This window comes from Oryctolagus cuniculus, chromosome 9, assembly GCF_964237555.1.
Source record: "Oryctolagus cuniculus chromosome 9, mOryCun1.1, whole genome shotgun sequence".
Lineage (NCBI taxonomy): Eukaryota > Metazoa > Chordata > Mammalia > Lagomorpha > Leporidae > Oryctolagus > Oryctolagus cuniculus.
This window is the reverse complement of record NC_091440.1, coordinates 32,664,545-32,676,847: the sequence shown is the minus strand read 5'-3', so window position 1 is coordinate 32,676,847 and position 12,303 is coordinate 32,664,545. Positions and strand designations below refer to the sequence as shown.

Sequence of the window (12,303 nt, the reverse complement as noted above, 5' to 3'; positions counted from 1 at the left end):
CAGCTGGTACCCATAGGGGATGCCCACATCACAGGTGGCATATCCCATTATATCTCAGTGCCACTGGGGGACAGAATTGGGGCGATGGAGTAAAGAAAGTGGGGATTCAGCCTGCCTGACAGAGAATAGGGGGTTTGAAACCATGTTTCATTCTCAGTATATAAAATTTATTTGTCATTGGAAACATTGAAAAAAAAAGTGGTCTTATTAACACTTAAGTACATTCAGTTGTAAATGAGTCTCAAGTTGAGTGAGCTGAAAGTTTCTTTCCTTTTTAAAACTGTATTTACTTTATGCATTTGAAAGGCAGAGAGAAAAAAATGTCCATTTCCTGGTTTACTGCTCAAATGCTGTTATTAGCCAGGGCTGAACCAGGCTGAAATCCAGAGCCCATAACTCCATCTGGATCTCCAGGTACTTGAGCCATCACTACTGCCTCTCAAAGCTGCACTCAAAAGTGGAGCTGGGACTTGAACTCAGGCACTTTGATATGGGATGTGGCATCTTAACTACTACACCAAATGTCTTCTCCTAAAAACTTTCTCTTTTTTTTTCATATTTATTTATTTGAAAGGCAGAGACAGATCTTCCATCACTGGTTCACCCTGCAAATGGCCATAATAGCCAGGTCTGGGTCAGTCTGAAGCTAAGAACTACATTCAGGTCTCCCACCTGGGTGCTGAGGGCCCAAGTACTTGTTCCATCTTCCATTGCCTTTCCAGGAGCATTAGCAGGGAATTAGATTGCAAGTGGAGCAGCTGTGACTTCAGCCTGCCGCTCTGATGTGGGATGCTAGGATGAAGGCTTAACTCACCACACCACAATGCAAGCCTCCTTTTTACTTCTTAAATCCATTGTCACTGTGAGAATTTAGTAGGTAGTTAAGACTTTGTAACAGGGATTGGCATCATAGTGCTGACCGCCTGTGACACTGGCATCCCTTATGAATGCCAGTTCAAGTCCCAGCTGCTCTACTTGAGATTCGACTCCCTGCTGATGTGCTTGGGGAAGCAATGAAAGATGCCCATGTACTTAAGCTCCTGACACCCACCTGGGAGACCAGATGGATTTCCAGGCCCCAGCTGTTGCAGCCATTTGGAGAATGAACCAGTAGATGGACAATCTGTCTCTCTGTGATACCTCCCCTCTCTGTATAACTCTGCCTTTCAAATAAGTAAGATAAGTCATTAAAAAAAAAAAAAAAACAGACCTTGAAACGTTAGTGTTTTGCTATGTCCTATTTCCAGTGTGTAGGGTTGTATGCATATTATGAATGGTTAATTAGACTTATAGAAGTGGACTGGCTCTATGACTCAGCAGGTTAAATCCCCAGGCTGCGATGCCAGCATCCCATTTGGGTGCAGGTTTGAGTCCTGGCTGCTCCGCTTCTGATCCAGCTCCCTGCTGATTTGCCTAGGAAAGCTGTGGAGGATGGCGCATGTGGTTCGGTCCATGCACCCACATGAGAGACCTAGAGGAACCTTCTGGATTCTGGCTTTGGCCAGACTCAGTCCTAGCTGTTGGTGCAATTTGGGGAGTGAACCAGCAGATGGAAGATATCTCTATCTCTCCTTCTCTCTCTCAAAAAAAAATTTGAGATTTATGGAATTGTATTACTTGTTTTAAATAATTCACTCAAAAACACTTGAATTCTGAATCATTCAGTTCATAAAACATTTAGAACGTGGCCTGTTTATCAAGGAGGCATATCATGTAACTTTACAATGGACACACATTTGTTTTTTGTAACTTGTTTTAAGAACTAGCACTTGATAAACAGTTAATAAACAGTTAGGACTCCAGGATATTTCTTTTCTTTTCTTTTCTTTTTCTTTTTTCTTTTTTTTTTTTTTTTTTTTTTTGACATAGTGGACAGTGAGAGAGAGAGAGAGAGAGAGAAAGGTCTTCCTTTTTCCATTGGTTCAGCTCCCAATGACCGCTGCGGCCGGCGCACCGCGTTGATCCGGAGCCAAGTGCTTCTCCTGGTCTCCCATGTGGGTGCAGGGCCCAAGCACTTGGGCCATCCTCCACTGCCCTCCTGGGCCACAGCAGAGAGCCGGACTGGAAGAGGAACAACCGGCACAGAATCCGGCACCCCAGCTGGGACTAGAACCTGGGGTGCCGGCACCACAGGCGGAGGATTAGCCTATTGAGCCGTGCACCAGCAGGACTCCAGGATATTTCTAGCCCCTTGTTATTATCTGGCACATATTTGGTATTTAATAAATTATAATTGAGTTTTTTTATGACCCAGCCATCCCATTCCTGTGAATTTACTCTAATGCAATGAAATCAGCATATGGAACTTATTTGTTATTTCTACTGCCATTATTGTAGTTCAGTTCACAATAGCTAAGACATGTAGACAAACTAGATGCCCATCAACTGATGACTGGATAAAGAAAATGTGGCATATATACACTATGGAATACTACTCAGCCATAAAAAAGAATGAAATCCTGTCTTTTGCAACAAATTGGATGCAACCGAAATCCATTATGCTTAGTGAAATAAGCCAGTCTCTAAAAGACAAATAACCTATGTTTTCTGTGATTTGTGGTAGTTAATACAAAATACAAAAAAAAAAGTAATAAAATTAACATCTTGTGATTTGATTGTTTTTTCCCTTGTTTATACTCCTATGAAACTGCAATCTTTCTACTTTTTACTTGTTGAATATTATGGTTAGTAGTGCATTAAGCCTGTGATTATAGAGTGGATTGAAATTATGTTTGTACAAAAATTAAAGGAAAAAAGGAATGAAGGAGGGGAGGAAGGAGGGAGAAAGGGAGTATGGTTATCTTATTAGAATTGTGCCTATGAAATACATGAAACCTGTTCTCTTTATGTTAATAAAAATTAAAATATAAAAAGATGAGTTTATTTATTTGAAAGGTAGAGTTAGAGGAAGAAACAGAAATCTTCCATCCACTGGTTCACTCCCCAAATGGCCACAATGTCCAGGGCTGGACCAGGCTGAAATCAGGAGCCAGGTGCTGCTTCTGGGTCTCCCTTGTTAGTGCAGGGGTCCAAGCACTTGGGCTGTCCTCTGCTGCTTTTCCAGGTGCATTAGCAAAGACCTGGATTAGAACTGGAGCAACCAGGACTCGAACTGGTGCTCATATGGGATGCTGGCATCACAGGCAGCGATTTAACCTGTTATGCCACAGTACCGGACCCAACAATTAAGTTTTAATGAATGCTTTCTTTTTTATTTAGCAAAAGAAGGAAATTAGGAAGATGAAATTACTGCAAGTATTCTATTACAACTCTTTATCTTAATATGTTTTGGTAGACTTTTTCTTTACCAATTATAGGATTTATAAATCAATATCTAATGTTGCTCAAATTAGTTCATAGATCCTAATTTCTAAAACATTTTATATAAATATGTCCTTGTTATTTAATGGTTGATTGAAATTTAATGGAATCAATATACTATAGTAATTTAGTGGCCATTTCTCTCTAGTGCACAATGAAATTATTTTCACATGCTTGTGTGAGTGGTTTGTTTTCAGTGTTAGTATTGTAAAAGACATCTTTGTGCATATGTCTCCTGTCTTAAACAATGATGCCCTTTGATATATATTTTTGCCATCAAATGGATAGTTTTTTGGGGGAGGTGGGTTATACTTTCATGTTTATTTCTTGAATTGTTTTGAAATTATATATACTTCCATTATATACATTTAATCATTATCAATAAATGTATCAGATAGTTTGCCTAGAATATGCATTGCATAGTTTAAGGCATTTTTGTATGCAAATAATAAGTAACATAGTTTTAAATGTTTATAGATATTTAGTGAGGAAGACATTATACTTAGTGAGACTACCATGATGGGGTGGAAAGAACATCACTGTCTTGGATTCAAATTTTGCCCTTGCCTTCCTAATTATGTGATCTTGTGCAGGGCACTAGCTTCTGCAGCTGAGCCTCACAAACCTGAAACTGAGGTTATATGTAATTTAGATTTAATGTATATGTAAATCAGGTCATGCACTCATCTGATCAAAGGTCTGTAAGCTCTCTCCTTTCACACAGTAAAGTCCAGGGTCCTTCAGTGGACTCTTCAGACCTCTCTGAACACGTTCCTTCTCACTTCCTTTCATGTTTGCTCTGATCTAGCCATGCTCTTCTGCTTGCTGCTTCTCTCATGTACTGTGTATGATCCTATCTTGCAGCTTGCTCTGGCTTATTTTCTGCCTGGAACACTTTTCTAAGAGATACCTGCATAGCTAATTCTTTTACTTCTCCTTTAAGTTGTTGCTCAAATATTACCTCAGTGATGATATTTGACCACCATATTGAAAACTATAATTGTTAACCTCATAGCATTCCCAAACTTCTTTGTTTTCCCCATTTTTTTTGGAGGGGGGAATAGCATTTATAACACTTAGCAATTATGTAAATAAATTATGTATTATATTTTGTTTATTGACTGACTCACATCACTAGAATAGAGACTCCAGAAGGTCAAGCATATTGCTTTGTGTATACATTGATGTATACCAAGGGCCAGGAAGCAAAGTCATATGTAGCATGGTTTTTAATTCACATTTGTTATATTGGATGCAGTTATAACAAATTTTATGTATTCAGAGAAGTTCTTTACTGATAAATACATTAATATGTTATTTTTGGACACAAAAGGTATTATATAAATTATTTTCATTTAATATAGTTTAAAGATTATTATGAAAATATTAAGAATATCAAGAACTTTTTACTTTGGAATTTTAAAAAAGATATTATTTATTTGAAAGGCAGATTAGAGAGAGAAGGAGAGGCAGAGAGGAGAGATCCTCCATCTTCTGGTTCACTCCCCAAAAGGTCACAGTAGCCAGGGCTGGGGCAGGCCAAAGCCTTGAGCCAGGAGCTTCTTCCAGGTCTCCCTTGTATAGTTACAGTGGCCCAAGGACTTGGACCATCCTCTGCTGCTTTCCCAGGCACATTAGCAGGAGCTGGGTCAGAAGTGGAGCAGACAGGACTCAAATCAGCTCCCATGTGGGATGCTGGCATTGCAGGTGGGAGCTTAACCTGCTATGTCACAGTGTCAGCCCCATACTTTTAAATTTTTATAGTGCTTTTTAAATTTTGTTGGATAGTTACATGATAATTTATTACAACAGTCCATAAAGAGCTGACAACAGTTTCGACATTTTACCCAACATGAAAGAAGATTGTTTCATGGATTCTGGCAGAAGACATGAGACTGCTGGGTCAGAGACAAAGACTATTATTCACAGTAATCACATTATCTGGAGTATTAGCATTTTCCTGTGCCAGTTTTCTGAGCTTTAATTCCCACATGGTGACACCAAGAGGGCTGAGTGATGACCTCTGCACAAGGTGTTAATAGGAAAGGAGCTCTGAGTATAGGGAACCCAGATCTTTTCAGTCAATGAGAGTACCCACGCAGTGCTCTGAAAGGAGACACACACTCTGTCTCTTGAAAGCTCTCAATTATATAAACATCCAAAAAGAGATAGCCAGTGCCTCTGCTTGGAAGATGGGCAGAAACATGAGAGCCCATGGAGAATTATCTTCTAATGCAGTCTACTAATGAGGGGCACTTAGATTGTGTCTAATCTTTTGCTCTTAAAAATATTGTAGCAATGAATTACCTTTAATACATTGTTTCTTGTAAGTGGGAATATGTGTATATTGTCTGTATTAGAACTAGAGTTTCTGAATCAAAGGGTATGTATATTTTTATTTATGATAAATATCACCAAATCCCCAACCATAGAAGTTGTGCCAATTTATATTGCCACACTGAAAATGAAAGTGCCTGTTCTCCCTTTGACAGTGATGCAGCAGTGCTGCATCTCTCTTCTTGATAAAATTTTCATGAATCTGATGCTACTTAACTTTCATTTGTTTGTGTTTACTGTTATAGTTACTTTTTCCAGAGGGACACTTGAAAAAGTAATAATACTCGTATGCCAGTGTTCTCATTACTTCAGTGTCCATACAACAAATTGAGAACATTAGATTTTTCAAAGTTCTTATTTTACATTTAAGATGAAAAAATTGTGATTATTGTGCTGAACTGTTCTGATGTTTATGTGTTTTATAGATTCAGGAGGAAGAGTGTCCGCCGAGGGATGACTTCAGTGATGCAGACCAGCTTAGAGTGGGTAATGATGGCATTTTCATGCTGGCATTTTTCAGTAAGTGATCTTTCCAAACTATATTTTTGAATATATTAGCTTTTGTATATTTAAAGTAACGTAGTAAAGCAAGTATTTTTAATATCTGTCTTGTTTAAAATATAAATTGGTCTTGATCATGAACTAATGAATACTGTTAAATATAATAACAGAACAAATCCTAGAATTTATAAAACACTTATTGAATAATTATGCCTTGTAGCCATCATGCCAGATGCTGACTATGGGTATGCTGACTTTTAAACAGCATTTTGGCATGTTTAATTAAGCCAAATAAGAATTTATAGAGAAATCCTGGAATATTGATGTCTATTCAGTGCTGTAGGAATATATAGAATGAAACTGTAATTTTTTTTTTTTTTGAGGTGGAAGACTTTGATTTGAATGTCCTTAAGCCAAAATAAAGGGTTGGGAAAGGGAATATTCTTGGCAACTGGACAGTGGCTCTTGGAGACATGAAGGTCTGAACATATAAATCTTAGGGGATTAGTTACAAGATCAAAAACCTAACTTATGTTTTTAACAGCTTGAGGAACTCATAATAAATATTTGACTTACAAAGTAGATGTAAGCTCTGTGAGAGAAAACTGTCATAATCCTCATTACTTTAATTCCTAACACAGGGTTTGTTATGTAGTAAACTCATGAAATAATATTGAGGCACTCAATAAACTGTAAATTGCTAAAACCAGTGGGAGAAACTCAATATTCATTGAAATAAACTTATTAGACCATAATATAGCTGATTTCTGCTCTCAACCTATATCAGTGGTTAAGCTTTCATACTTTAACTAAAAGGGTTTATTTGATAAAACTGAAGCAGTTAAAGTGTCACATCAAAGATGGACAGTTAGCCTAGCAGTTAAGACATATGTATCTGCCTTTGGAGTACCTGGGTTCAGTATCTGACTCCTGCTCCTGTCTCCAACTTCCTGCCAATTCAGACCTTGGAGGTCAGCAATGTTGGCTCAAGTAGTTGAGTTCCTGCCACCCACATTTGGAGACCTTGATTGTGTTCCCAGCTTCCAACTTTGTCCCAGTCCAGGCCATTGTGGACATCTGTCTGTCTGAATCTGTCTCTCAAAGAGAGAAGGAGAGAGAGAGAGAAAGAGAAAGAGGAGAGAGAGAAAAAAAAATAAAGAAATACTTGAATTGCCATATTCCACTTTAAAATTAGAAAATAAATACTTGTACATTGAATTACTTTAGAGTCTGGAAGACTATTTAACCTCCATCCTGAGATGGTTTCTTCCTTTATTTCATCTGCTGAAGAAAAGCAATGGAGTCAGGAAAGAAGGGTAGGCAGCTACATATTTTTTCTCAGATTAACTAAATTATATTCAGGTTATCAACTAATTAGTGTATATGCAATATTTAAATCTTAAATTGGTTTTAGTATTTTTTTTTTATTTGACAGATAGAGTTAGACAGTGAGAGAGAGAGAGAGAGAGAAAGGTCTTTCTTCCATTGGTTCACCCCACAAATGGCCGCTATGGCCGGAGCTATGCTGATACAAAGCCAGGAGCCAGGTGCCTCCTCCTGATCTCCCATGTGGGTGCAGAGGCTCAAGCACTTGGGCCATCCTCCACTGCCTTCCTGGGCCACAGCAGAGAGCTGGACTGGAAGAGGAGCAACCGGGACTAGAACCCGGCACCCATATGGGATGCCGGTGCTGCAGGCGGAGGATTAACCAAGTGAATCACAATGCTGGCCCCTGGTTTTAGTCCTAATTTCTACTTGGATATTTTAGGTGCAATGAAAAAAAAAAATGGACTCTGGTTAAAAATGCTGTTAATCTAGTGAACCTTAGTTTTTAATCATAATTTTAGTTCATGAGGTAATCCTTTATATTATCCTTTAAACTACCCACATATTTTGTTTACAATAAAGAATAACTTAACCATTCATTCTTTGAATGGTTATGTCTTTTAAAAGAATTAAATTGATTTTACTACTTTCATTAAAAAAATCTGTTTCTCAGGAATAAAAACATTATTTGACACCATCTAATTATTTGACTTAGAGCTTAGTTCTTTCTCCATTTCTGTATTTTACTTATACCCATCTTCCTTTTTAATTTTATTTTTAGATTTTAAACATTTCACTGATTGAAGTGTTATGTATGTATGATAACTTAGACACACTAGATGAATTTATTTTTGACCAATGATAGTATATTAATATTAATATTTGGAAAACACCCAGAGGCAAAGGCTGTCAAAGGCAAAATTTAAAAATGGAATTACATCAAATTGAGAAGTTTCTGTATGGCAAAAGAAACAGTCAGGAAAGTGAAGAGGCAACCAACAGAATGGGAGAAATTATTTGGGAACTACTACAACTGATAAAGGATTAATAACCAGAATCTATAAAGATATCAAGAAACTCCACAACAACAAAACAAACAATCCAGTTAAGAAATGGGCCAAGGACTTAAACAGACATTTTTTCTTTTTTGTTCTGAAAGTTTTTATTTAATAAATATAAATTTCAAAAGTACAACTTTTGGAATATAGCAGTTCTTCCCCCCCATACCTGCCTTCCTACCCCTACTCCCATCCTACCTCTTACTTCTTCTCCCATCCCATTCTTCATTAAGATTCATTTTTAATTATCTTTATATACAGACTAACTCTATACTAAGTAAAATTTCAACAGTTTGCACCCACACAGATACACAAAATATAAAGTACTATTTGAAGACAAGTTTTACAGTTAATTCTCATAGTATAACTCATTAAGTACAGAGCTTCTACATGGGTAATGGGTAGCAAGTGCCCAGTGACTCCTGTGGTTGATTTAACAATTGACACTCTTATTTATTTTTTTTATTTTTATTTTTGACAGGCAGAGTGGACAGTGAGAGAGAGAGAGAGAGAGAGAGAAAGGTCTTCCTTTGCCATTGGTTGACCCTCCAATGGCCGCTGCGGCCGGCGCACCGCGCTGATCCTATGGCAGGAGCCAGGTGCTTCTCCTGGTCTCCCTGGGGTGCAGGGCCCAAGCACTTGGGCCATCCTCCACTGCATTCCCTGGCCACAGCAGAGAGCTGGCCTGGAAGAGGGGCAACCAGGACAGAATCTGGCACCCCACCGGGACTAGAACTCGGTGTGCCGGCGCCGCTAGGTGGAGGATTAGCCTAGTGAGCTGCGGCGCCAGCGACACTCTTATTTATGATATCAGTGATCACCCAAGGCTCTTGTCATGAGCTGCCTAGGCTATGGAAGCCTTTTGAGTCCACAAACTCCATCAGTATTTAGATAGGGCCATAAACAAAGTGGAAGTTCTCTCTTTCCTTCAGAGAAAAGTACCTCCTTCTTTGATGGCCCCTTCTTTCCACTGGGATCTCACTCACAGAGATCCTTCATGTAGGTCAGTTTTTGCACAGTGTCTTGGCTTTCCATGCCTGAAATGCTTGCATGGGGTTTTTAGCCAGATCTGAATGCCTAAAGGGCTGATTCTGAGGCCAGAGTGCTGTTGAGGGCATTTGCCATTCTATGAATCTGCTGTGTGGCCTGCTTCCCATGATGGATCATTCTATTGTTATTATCAGACACTTGGTCTTGTTTATGTGATCCCTTTGACACTTATTCCTAACTATATGATCAGTTACACACTTAAAATGATCACTTTAATTAGTTAAGATGGCTACCACCAAGCTTAATGGGATTTGGAGTCCCATGGCAAATTTTTAGCTTTACCATTAGGGGTAAGTCCTTGGGCACATGTGTCGAACTGTGCGTCTCCACCTTTTCTTATTCCCACTCTTATTTTTTACTAGGATCAATTTTCAATTAGATTTAAGCACCTATGAATAATTCTGTTTTCAGTGAAGAGTTCTACCAATGGTATTAAGTAGAAAAAGAAAATAGTAAAAAAAATAAAATAATAAGCTGTTCCGATCAAGTCATTGCTTCTCATAGTGTCAGTTTCACTTCTACAGGTTTCCTTTTAGGTGCTCAGTTAGTTGTTACAGATTAGGGAGAACATATGGTATTTGTCCCTTTGGAACTGACTTATTTCACTAAGTATGATGTTATTCAGATTCATTCATTTTGTTACAAATGACTGGGTTTCTTTCTTTCTTCTTCTTCTTTTTTTTTTTTTACTGCTGTGTAGTATTCCGTAGAGTACACATCCCATAATTTCTTTATCCAGTGTTCTGTTGTTGGGCATTTAGGTTGATTCCATGTCTTAACTATTGTGAATTGAGTTGCAGTAAACATGGAGGTACAGATAGCTCTTTTATTTGCCAATTTCTCTTAGGTAAATTCTGAGGAGTTGGTTGCTGGGTCCTATGGTAGGACTAGATTCAGATTTCTGAGGTACCTCCAAACTGTCTCCATAGTGGCTTTACCAGTTTGCATTCCCACCAGCAGTGGATTAGGGTAACTTTTTCCCCACATCCTTCCCAGCATTTGTTGTTTCTGTATGAAAGCCATTCTGACTGGGGTAAAGTGAAACCTCACTGTGGTTTTGATTTGCATTTCCCTGACAGCCAGTGATCCTGAACATCTTTTCATGTGTCTGCTGGCCATTTGGATTTCCTCGTTTGGAATGATCTTTCTAAAGTGTTATTGGATTCAGTTGGCTAGAATTTTGTTGTGGATTTTTGCATCTATGTTCATCAGGGAAATTGGTCTGTATTGTCTTTCTCTGTTGCATCTTTTTCAGGTTTAGGAATTAAGGTGATGCTGGCTTCGTAGAAAGAATTTGGGAAGATTCCCTTTCTTTCCATTGTTTTTGAATAACTTGAGAAGAATTGGAGTTTGCTCTTTAAATGTCTGGTAGAATTCAGCAGTGAAGCCATCCTGTCCTGGGCTTTCTTTATTGGGAGGGTGTTTATTGCTGATTTAGTTTCCATCTTAGTTATGGGTATGTTTAGGTTTTTCATGTCTTCATGGGTCAATTTAGGTAGGTTATATGTGTCCAGGGATCTATCCATTTCTTCTAGGTTTCCCATTTTGTTGGTATACAGCTCTTTGTAGTAGTTTCTCATGGTTCTTTTTATTTCTGTGGTGTTGGTTGTTACATTTCCTTTTTCATCTGTAATTTTATTGATTTGGGTCTTCTCTCTTCTTCTTCTTTTTTTTTTTTTTTTGGTTGGGCCAATGGGTCAATTTTGTTTATGTTTTTCAAAAAAATCAGCTCTTCATTTTGCTGATTTTTTTGTTTTTCTTTGGATTCAATTTTGTTTTTTTATTTTATTTTATTTTTTTTTATTTTATTTATTTATTTTTTTATTTTTTGACAGGCAGAGTGGACAGTGAGAGAGAGAAACAGAGAGAAAGGTCTTCCTTTGCCGTTGGTTCACCCTCCAATGGCTGCCGCGGCCGGCGTGCTGCGGCCGGCGCACCGCGCTGATCCGATGGCAGGAGCCAGGAGCCAGGTGCTTTTCCTGGTCTCCCATGGGGTGCAGGACCCAAGCACTTGGGCCATCCTCCACTGCACTCCCTGGCCACAGCAGAGAGCTGGCCTGGAAGAGGGGCAACGGGGACAGAATCCGGCGCCCCGACCGGGACTAGAACCCAGTGTGCTGGCGCCGCTAGGCGGAGGATTAGCCTAGTGAGCCGCGGCGCCGGACCCAATTTTGTTGATTTCTTCTACTTGTTTTGGATATGGTTTGCTATTGTTTTTCTAGATCCTTGAGTTGCATTGATAGGTCATTTATTTGGTGCTTTTCCAATTTCTTGATGTAGGCACTAATTGCTATAAACTTTCCTCTTAACACTGCTCTTGCTGTAACCCATAAGTTTTGATATGTTGTGTTGTCATCTTCATTTGTTTCCAGAAATTTTTTTATTTCTCTTTTGATTTCTTCTATGACCCACTGTTCATTCAGGAGCATGTTGTTCAGTCTCCATGTGTTTGCATATGCTTTAGAAATTCCTGAGTTGCAGATTTCCAGATTCATTCCATTTTGGTCTGAGAAGATGCTTGATACAATTTTGATTTTTTTGAATTTGCTGAGACTTGCTTTATGGAAATCCTAGATAAAGTTCCATACACTGGTGAGAAGAATGTGTTATTTTGCAACTGTAGGGTGAAAAACTCTGTAAATATCTGTTAGTTTCATTTGGCCTGTAGTGTCAATTAAATCTGCTGTTTCTTTGTTGATTTTCTGTCTGG

General features: G+C 38.6%; 1 protein-coding gene across 1 annotated transcript in view; it reads left to right on the top strand.

Annotated features, from left to right (window-relative positions):
- NDFIP2 (Nedd4 family interacting protein 2) overlaps nucleotides 1-12,303 on the top strand; it is an 86,226-nt gene that overhangs the window by 53,582 nt on the left and 20,341 nt on the right. The window contains exon 4 of the mRNA XM_051850574.2: nucleotides 6,084-6,177. Within this exon, the coding sequence (XP_051706534.1) occupies nucleotides 6,084-6,177 (94 nt within the window). The remainder of the gene's footprint in view (nucleotides 1-6,083; nucleotides 6,178-12,303) is intronic.